This window comes from Corythoichthys intestinalis, chromosome 15 (assembly GCF_030265065.1).
Source record: "Corythoichthys intestinalis isolate RoL2023-P3 chromosome 15, ASM3026506v1, whole genome shotgun sequence".
Taxonomy (NCBI): Eukaryota; Metazoa; Chordata; class Actinopteri; order Syngnathiformes; family Syngnathidae; genus Corythoichthys; species Corythoichthys intestinalis.
Genome location: NC_080409.1, coordinates 5,025,645 through 5,047,191, shown reverse-complemented (window position 1 = coordinate 5,047,191; position 21,547 = coordinate 5,025,645). Strand labels below are relative to the sequence as shown.

Here is a 21,547-nt window from a genome sequence, read left to right as displayed (position 1 = left end):
TTGAAATAACTTACCCAAGCACGCATCACAACAGGTGTCCTTATTTTTGGTAGGTGTCTGGCACAGAGCCGGAGGACAAACTTCAGTGTCGCACAGGACGCGTCCCTGCCTACAAGTGCATCGTGTACACTCGTCCAGGTCCCAGGTCTCCCCCTCCACATAAAACTCCCCCCCGGGGGCTCTGCACACCACCATGTCCATCCCCTCCGGCAGACCACTACCGGACTCATCTAAAATGTTGCAAGAGGAGAGAAATTGTGTCACGTTTAGGCAATTTGAGAAGAATGCATTCCTAACCAGTAGCACTGGAAAGTTTGCCCAGGTTGCGTTTTGACACGAGCTGACATCTGCAAAGTGTTAGCATGTTGTCCTCTCGGTACAAAGTTGGCTTTAAATTGGGTGATAGAAAAATTTAAGCAATTAACTTCTCCAGGATCATGAAACTGGGTTTAGGGGAGAGAGAGAGCAAAAAACAAACATCTAGGCCCGGGGGCCAGATCTGGCCTGCCACATTATTTTGTGTGTAAATCATGTTGCATCAAGCTCCAGTTTGTCTGATAAAATTATTATTATTATTTTTTTTAAGTACTCAACGAATGTGCGATTAAGAGAATCAAAAAGAAGATTTGGACAATTTTTAGGTCAACAATTTTAAAAAAGCAATCGGCTATCAAAATAGTTGTTTCAAAGGCTGCAACAACTAATCAAATAAATCAATTAATAAATTAATTGCTAACGAATTTGATTATCTATTTTTTTCTGGCAGTTATGAGCAGTCCCGTTTAGGTCCTTGTTTGTGTGTAATCTGAGGCTGCGCGCTAGTGATTAAAGCAAAAAAGAGGGAGTTCACTGCTACACTCAGGTTAGGTTGCTAAATAAATAAAAGTGTCAAGAGTTACATTGTCTTTTGTGCTGTGCTGAATGAAGCAAATTGTATTGTTTGTATTCTTTGTTGGTGAGACGTTACCACTTTGCATGGAGCGCTAAGCTAGTTAGTGATGATGCTAATCAGTGTCTTAAGTGTCCGCTTGTATTGTGTTTTGTAAAAGCATATTATCACTTGACTTATTGTTAGACTGTAAAGTTGTCCTGATTCTTTTTATAAAGAAACCACACACAGAAAACCATTCATATAACAGTTTAGAGTCTCCTTTCAATACAAACTCCCATTCAAACTGTAAATTGTCATCCAAGAGTGCGTGCTTTGAAATTGGATTTGGATTGTATTTATGGACAACTGTTTGATAAAGAAAACGTATTCATCGCCGTCTGCCTCCTCCTTATTAGATTTTGTTGTTTAGTTTGTTTAAATGAAAATATAGCAGTCATTGACACAATTTATATCATTTATATAAAGTGAATAAACAGGGCTTTTGTCTGGTTTGTGTACTAAGAAATGTTTTTATGTTTTATACAAGGAACTTTTAATAAAAACCTTAACAAAACATTTTAAAACAGTACTGTTGAAGACTACAGTTCAGTCAGGAAGCTTTAATAAAATATTATTTTAAGGAAATAGTCATCCATTTTGTTCATTTTACTTGGTATATTCATTTCCATCTTGTTTGTCTTATTCACGTGTGAAGTCCCACAAGGGTCAATTCTTGGACCACTCTTATTTAACATCTATATGCTTCCCCAAGATCAGATTATGGAACAGTATGACATCTCCTATCGCACCCATGCAGATGGCACACAACTCTACATTTCTGTGTCCCCACATGATTATAGTCCCTTAGTCTCCCTGAGTAAATGCATTCATCAAATCAATGAATTGATGTGCCAGAATTTTCTCCAGCTAAATGTGGAGAGGACAGAAGTGATCATTTTTGGGCCAAAAAAGGAAAAGTCAAAGATAAGCATGCACCTTAGCACAATGTCACTTACAGCTACAAATCAAGTCAGAAATCTTGGCGCAATTATTGACTCAGGCCTAAAATTTGATAGCCATCAAGTCATCATTGATAGTCCGTCACTAAATTTGCTTATTACCACCTAAAAAATATAGCCAGAATTAAGGGACTTCTGACTCAACAAGACATGGAAAAACTTATGCATGCATTCATTTTCACTAGATTGAACTATGGCAACGGTATATTTACCAATCTTGATGAAAAAATCAGTCAGGAAGCTGCAGCTAGTACAGAATGCTGCAGCCAAAGTCCTCACAAATGCAAGGAAACTGGACCACATTACACCGGTTTTCAAATCTTTACGCTCGCTTCCAGTGAGTCAAAGGATAGACTTTAAAATACTACTGCTCATCTACAAAACACTTAACGGCTTTGGACCGAAATACATGCTTGATTTGTTAGATTCCTATGCATTTAGTTATTATGCTCCTAACCTCTGGAACAAGTTACCTGAAGGTCTGAAGTATGCTCAAACTGTTAGCTCCTTTAAATCAGGGCTAAAAACGCTTTTGTTTAGCACAGCATATCCATAACTGTCTATATATTTCAAGCTATTTGCTTTCTATTCCTCTTGTGCTTTATCTCCATTGCTGATTTCAATTATTATTAGTAGTAGTAGTTTTTTTTTTTTTTTAAATTCTATTCGTGATTAAATGCGATTTTTTATGTATAATTGTATTTCCTGTTTCGTTTGTCGTTTTAATGTTCTATTGATTTAATGTGATTTTTATGATCTTCATGTGATGTAAAGCACTTTGAATTGCCTTGTGTTGAATTGTGCTATATAAATAAAATTTGCCTTGCCTTGCCTATTCACTACGTGTCTGTAAACAGTGACTCCATTTGGATAAGATATGAATGGGAGAGCTCAGCGTCTTTTCTATAGCAAGGCCATTGTAGCCAGATGACCTTATTGTCACCCGTGTGCAGCTGCATAGTTAATTTCTACTGTGGTGTGAGCCACACAGGGTTAACTTGTGGGCTGACATCAGCCTGCCTATTCGCATATCTATTAATAAAATCTGTGAAGTTGGCCCCCTTTCAGACGCAAATTTATAGAAAAATGTCAATCGTTTGTGCTACGTTAGTGCCCATTTGTGCAGTAAAAAGATATTTGTAATTCTTTTATAGGTCAATCTGACGTCAACCAGCCCCACATTTTGATTAAAAATAGCTAAAAATGGCGTCAATCGTTTATGCTTTGTTTGTGCAGTAATTTCTTTTTTTTTTTTTTTTTTTTTTAAGACGTTGAGATTTTAATTTCGAGTCATGTCATCATTTGAAATGAATATCTAAGGCCCCCCATTTACTGAATGATGGGGTGCCATTTATTTGTGCTACGTTTGCACTAGTTGGCCGGACATTGTCATTGAGAGCGTTGGTACGCTCCGTCAGCCGCGGGAGTTGGATACGGAAAAGCTGCGAGTCATGTAATCACTCGAAATGAATATCTAAATATCTATAAAACGATAACAGCACAAACTAATTTTTTTTACAGCACAAATGTAGCATAAACGAATGGCACCATTTCAGGTCCATTTTGCAATGAATGGGGGGGGGGGGGGGCTGCATGACCTCTTTCTTGAAATTAACATCTCAATATCTCAAAAACAATAGCAGCACAAACGGGACTTTTTACAGCACAAACATAGCACAAACAATTGAGACCATATTTAGCCATTGTAATTTAACATGAGGGGCTAGTAGACCTCAGTTTGACCTATAAAAGAATTGTTAATATTGTACTTTATATAAAAAACGATAGCAGCAAAAATGATTTTTTTCATTCAGAACAAACGAGCACAAACGAATTACATAATTTTTGTATAAATTTGCATCTGATGGGGGAACAATTTTACGGACATATTAATAAAAAGTGTCCGATTCAGGAGGTCGAGACCAAATCCTCTCAAGGGCATCATGACACACTTTGAGAAAGGAGGTCCTGCTTTTAAGACTACATATATATAGCCTATGTAATTATTTTACTTTGTTTTTTTCTCCTGAATGGTGTGTTGTCATCTTCTGTTCATTTAAGAGAATAAAATAACCTGTGAAAAGAGAAAATCAACTTTATTCTTATTCATTGTTTATTAGTTACGTATTTCATCGTAGAAACCCTAGCGGGCAAACATAATGTCCCTCTAAAGGAAACTGTAACTGAGTTTGACACACCAACATAATATATATTTTTTTGGAAGGCAATAAAGAATAGAAAGATTGTCATACCCTCACACATAGGACAACATTGGTCAGGCTTCATGACCGGATGAGGGCAGCTGGGCACAGGACAGGATATGAGGACACACATCTCCCTCCCGGAATGACAGTAGCAGTCGCGGCAGCCGTCGTGCCAGCTATCGCCTTCCTCGTATCGGTTGCCATTCGAAGTATAACAAAAGCTAGGAACTGGGTAGGAGGCGGTGACGCTGGGGAATTGGGCGTTGTCTAGAAAAGAAAACATTCAAAACAGAAATATATGTTTAAAACAGTAGCGATTCATTCAAGAGGATCTTTTTTGGTTGTCGTTGGCCATCTTGAGATGTAAAACTAAGCATTCTCTTGTTACTTCGCGGTTTAAGTCTCGTGGATTCAGAGCCATTTTAAAAAGCATTCATGAAAAAATAAAAATGAAAAACGATGTGTTGTTTCATTCGCCGCAAGACATACTGTACATGATTCGGGCTTTGTCACGAGAGTGACACATGACAGAACCAATGAGCACCGTTGCAGCCGCCCCTATTCTGATAGACATGACACGACCGCCAATAAAAGTGGCTTTATCCCTTGAGATGATTGACTGCGCACCATCGGCGCTTCCCCCAAACGAGACCGCCAATTAGAGCGGCTTTATCCAGTGAGCTGATTGGTTAAGCTCCATCGGGGGATCCCGAAAACAGTGGTGAGGTTCAGACGAAGCCCCATTCTTTGAAGGCCTCGTTTTTTTGAAGGGCTTTTTTCCCCCCCTGTAAACTCTTTGTTGATGCCTTTTCCCCAAAAGCTCGACTTTTGTCTCGTCTGCCCAGAGAACATTCTTCCAAAACGTTTTTGGCTTTCTCAGGCAAGTTTTGGCAAACTTCAGCCTGGCTTTTTTATGTCTCTTGGTCAGAAGTGGGGTTTTGCTGGGTATCCTACCATAGAGTCCCTTTTCAATCAGACGCTGACGGATAGTACGGCTTGACACTGTCGTACTCTTGGACTGCAGGACAGCTTGAACTTGTTTGGATGTTAGTCTAGGCTCTTTATCCACCATCCGCACAATCTTTCATTGAAATCTCTCGTCAATTTTTCTTTTCCGTCTGGATTTACACTTATTGCTGACACCACGCACGGTAGACAGAGGAACTTGTAGCTTTGAGATTGCCCATTCTTCCTCACAGTTTTGCTTCTCAAGTCCTCAGACAGTTCTTTGGTCTTCTTTCCTTTCTCCATGCTCAATGTGGTACACATGAGGACACAGGACAGAGGTTGAGTCAACTTTAATCCATTTTAACTGGCTGCAAGTGTGATTTAGTTATTGCCACTAGCTGTTATGTGCCACAGGTAAGTAACAGGTGCTATTAATTACACAAATTAGAGAAGCATCACATGATTTTTCAAAGGGTGCCAATACTTTTGTCTGGCCCATCTTTGGAGTTTTGTGTAAAATGATGATGATTTCAAATTTCATTGTTGACAACGTTCTTGCTGACAATGACAATAAAGTTATATTCTATTCTATTCTATTCTATTCTATTCTATTCTATTCTATTCTATTCTATTCTCTTTTGTGTTTTTTCATTGCAAGCAAAATAAATGAAGATATTACTACCAACGCATTTGTAATTGCAATCCTTTTCTGGGAGAAATAGAGCATTATATGACAGAATTGCATGGGTGCCAATACTTTTGGCCCGCAGTGTACTGTATATATTTTTGAGGGGGTGGGGCTGAATCGTGGTTTTTCATTATTCGTGGGGGGTTCTGGCCCCCCCTTGTACTGTGACAAAACATTTGCTGGTGTATGATAATCCTGACACATTTTTCCTTCCAAAGCCACTAGAACAGGAGTCCCCAACCTTTTTTGCACCACGGACCGGTGTGATTTGGGTCTTTTTTTCACGGACCGGTGTACTGTCAAATTTTGCACCCTATAAAGTTTTGCTCCCAAAGCTTTTGTGGCGGTGAAATAAGCCCTCTATTATATTCAGTTGGACTCTCAACGTTATCCAACAGTGCTAAAAAACTATTTACATCATAAACATACATGTGCACAACAACACGAAAATAGCGTAAATTAATGCTTAACGACATGGAGAACTCGTTAAATTAGGGACCTGCATGCAGTTGTTGTGTGCAGCTAACATGGCAAACGTAAGTTTAATTCCTTTCTTTAAGGAAAGTTTGTAGTGTGTACTTTAGAATCACTGCATTAGCTGTCATTTTTAACGTTACGCGCATACCAAATTTGTCAGAACACCAGCAATGTGCGGCAGAAAAATACAGCAAATAAAAAATAACATTTGTTTTTAGCCCTGTCGTGTTAAGTGCAGGGAAAATACAACTCACACGCTGAATCAATGGGAGGCCTGAGCTTGTTTCGTTGAGAGGAGATGGTCCCGAGATGGGAGAGTGAGAGAAGCCCGCTTCACAAAGATACGATGTTGGAAATTGTAGCACAGTTTTCAGTGCTCTCCTAGCGATGTCAGGATATTCCGAAATGGCTTTAATCCAGAACCTCGGTAGAGTTGTTGTCTCAAATGTACGTTTAAGTTCACTGTGATTTGCTACCTCTACAAGCTGATATTCCTGTTGCACAGACATGCTCGAATCACTCGGTTTATTCACATATGGGTAACGAATCCACTCCTTTGCAGTTCGCGGGTCTTTAGTGATTGGGAAGTAGCATATATTTTGTTTTCTTCGAGGTTGTAGGCTCATCTTCTGGCTCATCAGGTTCCCTTTTCCCCGTAAAAAATCTGTCCAAAGACATTTTTTTTTTCAGTCATTCTAGTGTGCGGGCTAATTATTTCCGGGAACAAATGTGATGCGCCCGCCCTACGTCATACATCATTATCGAGGACAAGCGCACATAGATATACAAAACAAGATGTACTGCTAGCAGTCCAATCAATGGATTTCTATGACGACATTCTATCCTGTAGTATTATATCCAGAGTAAACCGGTACCGGTCCGCGGCCCGGCAGTTGGGGACCCCTGCACTAGAAGAAAGATTTAACCCAGAGTAGCTTTTTGGTTGGAATCCACTCGATACAGAAAGAAAGCCAAACTGAAATATAAAAAAAACATATCCTAGTCCTAATTTTTCCATAAATATTTAACTAACACTAACCCACATAAATAAGTCGCCACCTCTTCTTTCAGTCAGGTTAGCGTCAGTTTGTTTACAGTAAAAAGTGTTGTTTTTTGTTTGTTTGTAAAGCGAGCGAGCAGTTTCGTTGACCCGAGTATATCTTGAGGTCAAAATATTTATAACGCCAAAAAAAGCCCAACTGTAAAATGGAGTATAAATCATGCATGTGGATTTTAACTTTGAGGTTGGAGGAATCTAATTAGACTTGCACTCTTCGCTACTGGATAAAACCAAATACCAACTAAAACCCCCAAAAGGAAAACATTGAAGTCTCTGCAGAGGAGCAGCCAGAGGTCAGAGGAAATCAAAAGTGGAGCTTTGTAGAACAAACTCACACATAGACTTTCACCATTTACCTTCACGCTGACTTACAGAGGTAGAAGTGTGTGAGTGCTAACAATACGACTCTGTATCTAATACCTGGGAACATAAATGGAAACCAAAGAGTGCCTGGCCATTTGCGTCACTGAAGCTGTGCTTTGAAACTCATTTTGCTGAATGCAACTTTCTTAAACCAACCGCAGGAATTTACAGTAGTTCAGATAATTGCAGGCAGTTAAAGTGTTAATATAAACAAGGACATGACTGTGCAATACTTCACAAGACTTAATATACAGTGGTACCGCTACATACATATTTCATTCCTTCCAGGACCTGGTTTGTAAGTCGAAATGGTCGTATTTCAAGCGGGATTTTCCCATAAGAATCATGTCATGTGAAAAAATTATGACACCCTACGAAATAGTGAAAGAAAAAGAAATGTTCAAGAAATATTGAAAGATAAAGAAATGTTCACACATCAATGTCTGATCTTGTTTTTCTTTATCTCTGAAAAAGAAAATGATTTCATTGCAGGTAAACAACGCAACATTAACATTGTTTTACTCATTAAACCATATATATCAACAAAAATGCATATTCTAATTGAGGAAAAAGTTAGGACACCCTACCACCTAATAGCTAGTGTTACCCCCTTTGGCTGAAATAACTTCAGTGAGACGTTTTTTGTAGCCATCTACCAGTCGTTGACATCGGTCTGAAAAAAGTTTGCACCACTCCTCAATGCAGAATACTTTCAGCTGTGAGATGTTTGAGGGGTTTCTTGCATGTACAGCCCATTTCAAGTCACCCCACAGCATCTCATTGGGATTAAGATCTGGGCTTTGACTCAGCCATTCCAAGAGTCTCCATTTCTTCCTTTTCAGCCAGTCTTTGGTAGATTTATTGTTATGTTTTAGGTAATTGTCATGTTGCAGGATCCAGTTTCGCTTCAGCTTTAATTTTTTCACAGATGATCTCACATGTTCCTCAAGCACCCTCTGATACATGATAGAATTCATGGTGGATTCTATGATGGTGAGCTGGCCAAGTCCTGCTGCAGCAAAATCATCCCCAAACCATGACACTTCCACCTCCATGCTTCATAGTTGGTATGAGATTCTTTTCCTGGAAAGCTGTATTGGGTTTCCAAATATTTCAGTTTTAGATTCACCTGTCCAAAGAACATTATTCCAGAATTCCTGGTCTTTGTCTACATTCACTCCGGCAAAATTCAGTCTGGCCTTCACGTTCTTCTTGGAGAGCAAAGATTCCTCCTTGCACACCTCCCATGAAGGTCAAACTTGTGAAGTCTCTTTCTGATTATAGAGGCATGCACTTTCACATTAACAGTAGCAACAGCGTGCTGTAGGTCCTGTGATGACATTTTAGGATTTTTGGAGACTTCTTTTAGCATCTTGCGGTCTGCTCTCGGGGTGAACTTGCTTGGACGGCCAGACCTGGGTATGTTGGCAGTTGTTTTGAATGTCCTCATCTGACCAAAGCACACGGTCCCAGGCTTCAACTGGGACCGTGTGTATTTTTGTGTGAGACCAAGATTGAGCTTTTTGGCAACAAACACTCTAAGTGGGTCTGGCGTGCCACGAAAGATGCTCATGCTGAAAAGCACCTCATACCCACTGAAGTATGGGGGTGGGTCAGTGATGCTGTGGGGCTGTTTCGCTTCCAACGGCCCTGGGAACCTTGTTAGGGTGCATGGCATCATGAATGCTTTGAAATACCAGGACATCTTAAATCAACATCTGTTGCCCTCTGCCAGAAAGCTGAAGATGGGTCGTCACTGGGTCTTTCAGCAAGACAATGACCCTAAACATATGGCCAAATCTACACAGAAATGGTTCACCTGACACGAAATCAAGCTCCTCCCATGGCCATCTCAGTCCCCAGACCTTGTTTTGTTGGCAAAAGAGGGTTGTACAAAGCATTAACACCAGGGGTGCTAATAATTGTGACACACATTATTTGATGTAAAATAATTATTTCTTTATGTGGGATTTTTTCCCCACTGAATGAATGCACTTGTATTGAAGGTTGGCTTTTTCTCTTTTTTTCCATTAAGGTCCCATATTATTTGAATTTAAAAAATATATATTAGAAGCTAAAAAACACATCTTTTTCAGGGGTGCCAAAAATTATGGAGGGCATTGTATTTGGTTTAAGGAGTAAAACAATGGTAATTTTTGTTGTTTACCTGCAATTAAATCAAATTCTTTTCCAGAGATAAAGAAAAACAAGATCACACATTGATATGTGAACATTTCTTAATAAACAACTGAACATTTCTGGGTGTTTCCTAATTTTTTCACATGATTGTAATTCGATGAATTTGTTCCACAGTTCAAAAACCTATGCTAAATCCTATGTAAATTCTGTAGGCACAATTAAAAATAGCACATAACAAAACAAATACACTATAAATACAAATCGGAACAATAACGCACCGTGTGACTGACGCTAGAGTGGGAGAGGTGCGTTAAGGCTGATTTATGTTTTTGTGGTCCGGTGACGGCGGAGCGTCAGCGTAGATCATACGCCGTCATTGCGCATTCGAAGTTCTGCGTCAAGGGAACGTGTTGCTCTGTAATTCAATGTCATGCCACTAGAAGGGTGTGGCTTTGTTTCGGGGGACTCTTGTCGAATTCCTTTAGTTTTCCTCCGATCATTGACAGCAATGGCAACGGAGATGGAACGCGTGTATTTGCAGCTACAGCTAATCACTATAGAACAGCCAATGTTGTTAATACAAATGTTGAAGTGTAGGCAGCACAGAATGCGATTGGGAGTGTTTGAAAACGGCAGTGTTTTTTGCTGAACTGGAAACAACATTCTGAGCGGACCAATTACAGTCCTTGGACGTTCGTCACGCGCAATGAGGTGACGCTTAGTTTTTGGAGGTGCAAGTCAGGCTAAGGCGTAGGGTCGCACACCGGGTCTGCGTTAAGGGCGAAGGTCTGCCGTCACCGCTACGCAGAAGCATAAATCAGCATTTAGAGCGGGAAGCTCTCTTTTCATGTTCTGTTGTTGTTGGCGTCAGATATGGCGGACAGTAGCTGTGCTGTGTTGCACAAGTTCCGAACTAAATGATTAACCTTACAACGATGGCGACATCCTTGCCGATGTTACAATAATAATAATGACAGTCAAAAGTGAGTTTGTGTTAAAGCCCCACAGCAGGCCTGTATGCCTTTTCCTTTTTTTTCCCCTCTCCCAGTCATCAGCACTCATTCCACACACCTGTCCTGCACACCTGGTCATTACCACAGCCTCCCTACATAAGCACACACAGCCCTCTGCTCCATTGCGAGTTTGTTAGCCTTCACTGCAACTTACGAGCGTTTCTAGTTACCTTGTCTTGCCGGATTTTTGATACACCTTTTTGACCTTGTGGATTTTTGCCTCTAGCCTGCTCCTCGTCTGTGCCTCTGCCTTTGATACACCTTTTTGACCTTGTGGATTTTTGCCTCTAGCCTGCTCCTCGACTGTTCCTCTGCCTTTTCTCTGTGACCTGAACCCTGCTACAGGACCGGATCTAGACGCATCCTGCCTGGGCCTTCGCCTTGCTCGTCCCCCTCCTGCTCGAACAGCCTTCCGTGCTTCTCCAAGGGCCAAGACTTCTTCCTCTCAGAACCATTGTTAATAAATCTGCTCTGAGCACTGCATTATTGGGTCCGTTTGTTCTCTGAGCCGTGTCAGAACAAACTCGCCATAACATGGACCCAGCAGACTCTTCCCGGTATGAGCAGGCCATCAAGTACCAGGGCCAACGATTAGGTGAGCATGAGCAGCTCCTGTCTTTTCTGACCCAAAGTGTGTCTCAGCTTTCCCACATGGCTGCCTCATACCACAATCAACCCGCTGCTGAAAGGGAATCACAAATGTGGTCAGAGCCCAACATCCCACCACCCTCAAGATACTCAGGTGACCCAACAACGTGTAGAAGCTTTTTTAACCAGTTGAAACTAATTTTTGCTTCTCAGCCCTGTCGTTTTTCCCAGGAGACAGCCAAGATCGCCTTTCTAGCAAATCTCCTGGAGGGTGCGCCGTTGGGCTACTTCAATGCCCTAATGGAGCAGAATTCTCCATTTCTGGCCACATATGAACTCGTTGCAGCGGAGCTGAAGAAAATTTATGACCACCCACTACGCAAACAGGAAGCCGGCACACTCCTCCTTCAGATGAGGCAAGACCGAAAACCCATCAGGGAGTATGTCAGTCAGTTTTATTCTCTGGCGGTCGAATCCTGCTGGGGTAGCAAGGCCCTGTTATCGTCGTTCAAGGCTGGACTTGACCCAGAAATTGGAATGGAGATAGCACTCAGGTGCCGTTTTTCAACACTAGATGAGGTCATCAATACCGCCATAGAGGTGTCTGATCAAATCGCCCAGTGGAGGCCTCGTTCCGCCAGCTCCCCTGTTTTGACCCCAGTTATCCGTGGGGGCGCTGAGGCCACATCCCCCATCCAGAGAGAACCGACGCAGATTGGCAGAACTAGGTTGTCCGCAGAGGAGCACAATCACCGATTATCGACAAGGCTCTGTCTGTACTGTGGGAGACCCGGGCATTTCGCTCTTAATTGCCCCAACAAGAGGCATAGTCCCATACACAAACACAAAGTGTCCATCAGTCGCGCCATCTCCTTGGGGATAACTTCACGGGTTCAACCCACAGTGGTTTTAAGTTCACATGCCTTCTCTCTCCAACAGGAAGCCCTGATTGACTCGGGATCAGACACCAACCTGATAAACATGGATCTGGCTAAACGACTTCGATTGCAGCTCATCGAAATACCTTCTCCTCTGGAAGCCGTGGCCCTGGACGGAAGCCCTCTATGGCGGGTAACGCACCGCACACCCGTTATCCAAATGGAATTTCCGGGTCGTCATACCGAAAATATCAGTTTTCATGTGTACCATTCCCCTAACGAACCACTCGTCCTCGGATTGCCTTGGCTGAAAAGACACAACCCCCACATTGACTGGGACACCGGGGGGGGTGGTCTCCTGGAGCCTGTCGTGTGACAGAACGTGCATCACAGACGGTACGGCGAAGACGGACAAGACTCACTCAGCCCAGATAGCCTCCACCACATTTATCACGAAGAAAGAAAAACAAGCTGAGTTCCCTGACCTCAATAAGGTCCCGGCCTGTTACCATGACCTCAAGCAGGTGTTTAATAAGCTCAAGGCCTCTAGCCTCCCCCCACACCGTCCTCACGACTGCGCCATAAACCTACAACCGGGCTCAATCCCCCCCAGGGGTCGCTTGTACTCGTTGTCCGGCCCAGAAACCCAGGCCATGACAAAGTATATAAATGAGTCGTTAGCATCAGGGCTCATCAGGAGATCCTCCTCTCCTGCCGGTGCTGGGTTTTTCTTCGTCGAAAAGAAGGACAAGTCACTCCGTCCCTGCATTGATTATAGGGGGCTCAATGAAATAACTGTCCGTGATCGGTACCCACTACCGTTAATGTCATCTGCTTTTGAGATGCTCCAAGATGCCCAAATCTTCACAAAGCTTGACTTGCGCAATGCATATCACCTTGTCCGCATAAAGGAGGGGGATGAGTGGAAGACCGCTTTTAACACACCCATTGGCCACTTCGAATATTTGGTCATGCCGTTTGGCCTGACAAATGCCCCGGCTGTCTTCCAAGCCTTGGTCAATGATGTTCTGAGGGAATTTTTGAATGTCTTTGTTTTCGTCTATTTGGATGACATTTTGATTTATTCCCCTAACCTGGAGACCCACGTCAAACATGTTCGCTCAGTCCTTGAAAAATTATTACAAAACGGCCTTTTTGTCAAGGCAGAGAAATGTGTATTTCACAAACCATCTGTTCAGTTCCTAGGTTTTGTCATTGCAGAAGGAGAAATACGCATGGACCCAGAAAAGGTTCGAGCTGTCCAGGATTGGCCGAGGCCCAGTTCACGTAAGGAGGTACAACGCTTTTTGGGATTTGCAAATTTCTACAGAAAATTCATAAGGGGATTCAGCTCGGTGGCTTCACCGCTACACTGTTTGACGTCTCTCAAGTGTCGTTTTCAGTGGGACCCCAAGGCCGAGGCGGCCTTCTGTAGACTGAAACGGCTTTTTACCTCCGCTCCGATCCTCAGATTTCCTGATCCAGCTCTTCAATTTATAGTCGAGGTCGACGCCTCAGACACCGGAGTTGGTGCTGTGCTATCCCAGCGATCTCCCCTTACAGGAAAAATCCACCCATGTGCGTTCCTATCCAAGAAACTAACCAACGCAGAAAGAAATTATGACGTGGGAAACCGGGAGTTATTGGCCATCAAAGTGGCCTTAGAAGAATGGAGACACTGGCTAGAGGGGGCTGAGCAGCCATTTGTTGTGTGGACCGACCACAGAAATTTGGAGCACCTCAAAACAGCCAAAAGACTCAACGCCCGTCAAGCCAGGTGGTCCTTGTTTTTCACACGCTTTAATTTCATCTTGTCATACAGACCCGGTGCCAAGAACACCAAACCAGACGCCCTTTCCCGGGTGTTTCCCTCGGAGGGACACATGGAGGAACCCGAACCCATCCTTCCCAAATCATGCTTGGTGGGGGGTTTCCAGTGGCAGATCATCAAGAAGGTCCAGGAGGCCACCAAGGGATTGACCAACCCACCTGGTACCCCCCCAGGGTCGCTGTTTGTGCCGCAGGGCCTCCGAGGGGAGGTCATTCATTGGAGCCACACATCCCGATTTGCAGGCCATCCAGGGAGCAGACGCACGCTGGCTATCCTGGCCCGAAAATTTTGGTGGCCGCACATGAAGAATGACGTCAGGGATTATGTGGCGGCGTGTGTGGTCTGCTCCACCAACAAGACGCCTAGGAGGTCACCTGCGGGCGAACTGCTCCCTTTGACGGTTCCGACGCGACCCTGGTCACACATCTCGGTGGACTTTGTTACCGGACTGCCTCCCTCACAGGGGAAGACCACCGTATTAACGGTGGTGGACAGATTATCAAAGATGGTCCGATTCATCACCTTCCCTACACTACCCACCGCTAAAGAAACTGCCAGCGCTCTGCTTGACGAGGTATTTAAGGTCCATGGCTTTCCGTCTGACGTAGTGTCTGATAGAGGACCACAATTTGTGGCTCGTTTCTGGAAGGCATTCTGTGGGCTCATCGGTGCCACAGTCAGCCTATCGTCAGGGTATCATCCTCAAAGCAATGGGCAAGCGGAGAGGATGAACCAAGAGCTGGAAACAACCCTGCGCTGCTTGAGTTCCAAACAGCCCACCACATGGGCCAGAAACATCATGTGGGTCGAGGTCGCACACAACTGTCTGCCTTGCTCTTCCTCGGGATTTTCCCCGTTTCACGTTGTCTTTGGGTATCCAGCCCCTCTGTTCCCACAGACAGAGACACCCACCCGAGTGCCTTCTGCGTTGTTGTGGATCCGCTGCAAGAAGAGGGTGTGGAGCCAAGCCAGAGCCAGTCTCATCAGAAGCACGGCCCGTATGAAGAAGTCTGCAGATCGCCATCGGTCGAGCAACCCCAATTACAAGGTGGGTCTGAAAGTGTGGCTGTCTACCAAACATCTGCCTCTCAGGGCTGGGAGTCGCAAACTGGCTCCCCGGTTTGTTGGCCCCTTCTCGGTCTCCAAGGTCATCAATCCAGTGGCTGTACGGTTGCGACTCCCCAGGACCATGAGGGTCCATCCGACCTTCCATGTCGGACAGCTCAAGCCAGTCTGTGAGAGCCCTCTTGTTCCCCCCACGCCGCCTCCTCCACCTCCTCGATTGATTGACGGTGGTCCGGCCTATACGGTGAGGAGACTCCTAAAGTCCAGACCGCGGGGTCGTGGTTTCCAGTATCTCGTGGACTGGGAGGGCTATGGCCCCGAGGAACGTTCGTGGGTCCCTTCCTCCCACATCCTGGACCCTGACCTCATTCGGGACTTCCATCGACTCCACCCCGACGCGCCTGGTCCGTCCGGAGTCCGTCCCTAGGGGGGGGTTAAAGCCCCACAGCAGGCCTGTATGCCTTTTCCTTTTTTTTCCCCTCTCCCAGTCATCAGCACTCATTCCACACACCTGTCCTGCACACCTGGTCATTACCACAGCCTCCCTACATAAGCACACACAGCCCTCTGCTCCATTGCGAGTTTGTTAGCCTTCACTGCAACTTACGAGCGTTTCTAGTTACCTTGTCTTGCCGGATTTTTGATACACCTTTTTGACCTTGTGGATTTTTGCCTCTAGCCTGCTCCTTGTCTGTGCCTCTGCCTTTGATACACCTTTTTGACCTTGTGGATTTTTGCCTCTAGCCTGCTCCTCGTCTGTGCCTCTGCCTTTTCTCTGTGACCTGAACCCTGCTACAGGACCGGATCTAGACGCATCCTGCCTGGGCCTTCGCCTTGCTCGTCCCCCTCCTGCTCGAACAGCCTTCCGTGCTTCTCCAAGGGCCAAGACTTCTTCCTCTCAGAACCATTGTTAATAAATCTGCTCTGAGCACTGCATTATTGGGTCCGTTTGTTCTCTGAGCCGTGTCAGTTTGTAGACATATTCCGGCCGTATTGTCGAGCCAGTTCATTGAAGCGCACACCACATGCAGATGTTTCTATGATTTCCTTCTTAATTTCAATGCTAAGTGTCACCTTTGTCCTTTTTTCATCACCTGCACTATCCTTCTTAGGACCCATGTTGATTTCTCACAAGAAAATCTGCCGACTTGTAAGAAAACAAATTGTGACGCGGTCATAAATAGTCGTATTTCGAGCATGTCTTCATATGTCAAGACAAATGACGAGTCAATTTTTACGTTGGATGTCAAAAGGATCGTATGTCGAAGCGATTGTATGTCGAGGTACCACTGCATGTCATTATCAAGCTCTTTTCTAAAACATTATCCATTTAAGTAGTTTATCACTTGTAGACGTTCGATCCATTTGAAATGGGAGGCTGGCAGCGAATGAACGACCGTCTATGGTTGATAACCATGTAGCTCTGCAAAGTTGTGTAACAACTAATGTAAAAGTGCTTTAAATACCTTTTGTTTGTGCATATGTAATCGAATGCAATTTGTATTGTGCTTAAAATATATTCATCTTGCTGTATCTCCTCTACTTTGAAATGTAATTTTTAGTGCGAGCAACAATAGATTTTGAACTTAAAACAGTCAGATTTTAAGTTTTAAACCTTTTATTGTAAAGATTTATTAAAATTTATTTATTTAATCTTTGTTACTAGCAACAGTCTTGATAAGATTAAAAATCTTTTTTTACAAGAGAGTTCTGGCCAAGACAGGCAGCAACACAAACACAGGGTTGCACAAACAAACACAGCTAAAAACAAAGCATAAAAACAGTTCACAACATAATAATAATAATAATAATGATAAAATAAACAAAACCAGCAGTCTAGCATCTACAGCCAAATGTAATTGCTACCAAATCTTTCAGAAGAGCCTTCCAGGCACCAAGTGACACCAGAGCCTGTAATTTTAGGCTTTTTTGCAGCTCATACCATGCAGAAGACGCAGCATAGCTGAAAACCCTACTATCTAGCGCGGTGCGGACCGGGATGTTGTGCACTTCAAAATGTGATCCTGGTTGTAGTACCATTTTTGGCCACCAGTCTTCCTGCTCCTTGAATGAATTCAGGTAGTCCCCAGGTTACGAATGAGTTCTGTTCCTACGCTGGCTACGTAGCCCGAATTTCAGCGCAAGTCAGAATTAACCCTTGAAGTTCCCCTAAATCTCAAAATAACTATCCAAAAATAATCTATTATGCGTCATTGTACCGCCTCGCCAAGACGGTGGAGTCGAAGCCAGGCAGTGAGCTAAGTTTCCGAAATGATGTCAGACGTCTGTGTAGTTTGCTGACTTTATTCAGCTGCTCAGGACATCAACACTTGAAGAATTAAACTGAAATAAAATGAAATTAAATCCGTTTCATCCTCAGTAACAATTAAAATTTGCTTTCAAACTAGCATCTGATACAGCAATACCAATCCACACAAACGATTAGCATCCGATTTTAGTGTCCGAACATCATCAAAAAACAATCACATAAACTCGCCCCACCTATTCAATAAAAATTGAAAACGAACAAAAAACAGTACAAAAGGTGTTATATACAGGTGTTGTCTCTGTGAATGCTTCACAAGAAACAAATGTGTGTGCAGGCTTGCAGCTGTAAGCCTTAGCCTCTCTCTCTAACTTGGCTGCGAGACTTCTTCGTGGCAGCTAATGCGCTCTTTCTCGTGTGTGCGCGTGCGCTCTTCTTTGTGTGCACAAATATGTTCTTTTTCTTGTGTACATGCGCTCTTACACGTGTGCGGAAGTACTACCTGCTCTATGCTTCCTCCACCAAAACAAAAGCACGGATCACAAAACAAAAGTCAACAATATGAAGAAAAAAAAAATGGAGATAAAATTTCGGATGAGACTCCGGCATCGTAAAGTCGAAATCACGAAAGTCGGGCACGTCGTAACCGGGGACTACCGTTAATTTAACTTTTTTGACGACACTAATCTTTGTTTTTTTTATTTTTTACTGAACTCCGCCCTCTATATCTTGGCAAGAGAATTATATTCCACTATTCATTCTATCGTGCCCTGCTATTGGTTCTTGCCCCCAGTCAGCTTGGTTTGAGAACCCGCGACCTTAATATGCCTAAGAAACGGATCCATTCTGTCCTTAACTTTTAAGTGTGAGGTACCTTTACACATGCAGATGGAACATCCCTTCTTGTTCTGCCTGTAGCCATCAGTGCAGTGCTTGTCACAGGTGAAGGGGGGGCACTTGACACAGCGACACATCTCACAACCGTGCTTGTTCCGACTGTAGGGCGACACACAGGCGCACGTATCGACCATTAAACTTAAATACGAGAGTACAAGTTGGAATGGCAGTTGGAATGTGTGTTATGGCATGGGTGAAGACCAGACGCCGACGTCTGGTATAATCGACATCTGGACCTTTTTTGCCTCATCTCTGTATTGGCTTCCTTTGAAGGAGGACAAATAAAAAAAAAAAAAAGACCAGCATAAGTGATCCATGCGGTCTGCACATCATACAAACGCAAGACACCTTCTAAATCCACTTCAGATGTTTTCAATTGAACCTGTCGCATCATTATTGCTCCTTAGGCTCATAGCACTCTGACTTAAAAGGGAAGTTTAAGAAGCAGTGAAGGCAATCGGATTGGGATTGTTTAGAAAAATAGTAAAAAATGGGCTTTCTTGCCAAATTGAAGTGGCTTATTTGATCAATGGTTAACTAAAACTACCAAGAGTGGGTCGGTTGATACAAATCACTTTTGTATCCAGAGAAGGATTATCTGACTCTAATCAGCATATCTTTTGTGGGCATTGAGGTCCTCATTAGTCATTCCCGTTCACATTCGCAAAACCACAGGGTTGGATTGCTCCAATTAGCATCTTGAGTGTTTGCAGGGTAGGGCTGCCTTGGCTTTGTTGGACAGTGGACCGCTCAAGCAGGCAATCGGGCGGACAACCTTTTTACAGTATGTTTTAGCGTTTGGTAATTGCTTAGTATGTTGTCTAATTTGACCGAATTCTGCACAATTTGACAAAATTGGGAGGATATAAGAGCACTTTTTTGCTGGGGATTTGTTGCAAAGGACTGTCGGACATTACAACATTGAGAAAGAACAGCTGTCTCAATCTGTCTGAATATTTAGTTGCACTGGTTCTTGTATGTATGTAGCTTTATTTGTCATATTGCTGATGATGGATGGCTGATGATGCACAACACAAGTGATTTTTTTCCCCAAAAGCTTTTTGTTCAATAAAGAAACGTATGTGAAAAGAACAAAAGAAACTATATACAAGAGATGGTGTAATAAAAAACACAACATTTTATGTGGTGACATATGACACTTCGCCCTTTTCCTGGGGCGAGGTGTTGGAGGTTGTTGCCAAAGTAATTTTTCCTTCAGCGCCATCTTTGCGCCCACATGAGAGTGAGCCAATTCCTTTGCAAGACCCACCAAGACGTTCACCCGTCTTTCTTGCCTTCCGATGCATGCCTGATACATACAACACATATGCATTCAGTGCTGCCATGTCAGTCATATTGTAGAACACTGCAACTGGCCATCTCCATGTTCCTCCGTGTTTGACAAAGCCAAGCGAGCCCTGGATTTGTAAATATTCAAGATGCTAATTGCAGCTATCCAGAGTGAAACCACCCCCTTCACACCTAGGCAGCGACTCCACAGGAGAGGTTTGGGGCAGTGGTCTGCTTGATTGCTTGTTTGAGTGGTCTATTGTTTGACAAAGCCAAGTAGTCAATTTGGTATCGCGGTCATCTGATGCCCGTCTGGTCTCTCTTTATAGCCAAAAAAGCCCCAGGACGTCCAGTGTAAGAGATGAAGGTATGGATGCAATTCTTAGAGTATGTTTGAAATGGGCCTCCAACAAAAGTAAATTACTGTTGTATTATGTATAGTCATGCTTTTAATGAAACACAAAGAATGTAACTAGTGCATACTGGTAAGGAAGAATGTGGATTTAGGTATTAGGAAATGCTACTTAACAGATTAGCTGCCATTGACAGAGAGAGACATCCAAGGACGTAGGGTTGGTCTCAACATTGATAGGGACGATATCACAGCGTAACCTGCATGTACACTTTTTGCGAGGAATGTGACGTTAATAAAACCAAACACATTATTGAATGGGGATCAGGGCTACATTTCTCACGAATATGAACCTATCAATTGATAGGCTAAATGATCTATCTGTATTGACTTATACTAACTTTCATATGTATTGGTTCAGGTGATACAATGTTCGATTCAAACCTTTGTTTTCTTTAACCTGGCCCCTTCAGCTTCTTGACTCAGAGATTGGGAGTCTGAGTGTCCTATTGGTCCGGACAGTTTTAATGTATCACATCATTGTGATCATTCATCGTGGTTTTTTTTTTTTTTTTTTTTTTTTTTTAGGAGGAGGCAGCGAGCAAGAAGGGATTATGGGGGGAACAGAAAGGAAAATAGAACAAACAGTAACAAGAGACACATTAAACACCTACACTAACTGTGAATACAGTGCTGCTATCAAACAAACATTTGTTTTCAAAACTGCTAAAGAAACATTTTGAAGTGCAAGTCCCTTTATTAAAAAAAAAAAAAAAAAAACGGGAAGCTATCCAAGAACAGGTCCACTTCAGGGGTCAAATGCAATCCACTGCACTCATGTGTCTAGTTGACTTCATTTAATTCATCCTTCTCCTTTTTTATTCTGTAATTCCTCGAGCAGGTCATTTTTACCTTCTTCGGTATATTTTAGCTTTTTTTTTTCTTTGTTGAGTCTTCTTTCCAGACAACAGATGATAGTATAACACAATCCACTGTAATCCTCTATGTAATTGATTTTTATACCAATTAATCTTCATTTATAATCTTTTTCAATTAGTTTGGCAAGGTTATGTCACCTTATTTTGTATTTTTAATATTGTTTTTAATGAATTTTACACGTTTATTTACGTTTATGCGAATAGACCACATTCAAACACAATTCACTGTAATCCTCTATCTAATTAATTTTTTTCCCCAAGTAATCTTTATTTCTTATCTTTTTCAATTAGTTCGGCCAGGTTATTTTAACCTTATTTTGTAGTTTTAATATTTTTAATGAATTGTACACGTTTATTTACGTGTATGCGAATGGACCACAATCAAACACAATCCATTCACTTTATTTTTAACCTATGGGGTTTGTGTTAGTTTGAGGGGGAAAAAATGGACCTGCACATTCAGCAAGTAAACATGGATACATGTAAGTCTGAATGTAATGGAAATAATGCACTTAATAATGGTAGGGGGTATTCTATCCTTACAACATATGGTAAGACAATCTAAATGACCTTTATAACTGAACTCGTTATGTAATGCAAATAAAGTTGCTTACAAGTTGGTGGGGACAATTTGAGCATCCTGAGAAGTTGCTAGTGTTA

General features: G+C 42.7%; 1 protein-coding gene across 1 annotated transcript in view; it reads right to left on the bottom strand.

Annotated features, from left to right (window-relative positions):
- Positions 1-21,547, bottom strand: part of crim1 (cysteine rich transmembrane BMP regulator 1 (chordin-like)) — a 127,475-nt gene that overhangs the window by 24,128 nt on the left and 81,800 nt on the right. Inside the window, exons 9-11 of the mRNA XM_057859292.1 lie at positions 18,285-18,406; positions 4,143-4,361; positions 15-230 (exon numbers count right to left, since the gene is read on the bottom strand). Of these exons, the coding sequence (XP_057715275.1) occupies positions 15-230; positions 4,143-4,361; positions 18,285-18,406 (557 nt within the window). The remainder of the gene's footprint in view (positions 1-14; positions 231-4,142; positions 4,362-18,284; positions 18,407-21,547) is intronic.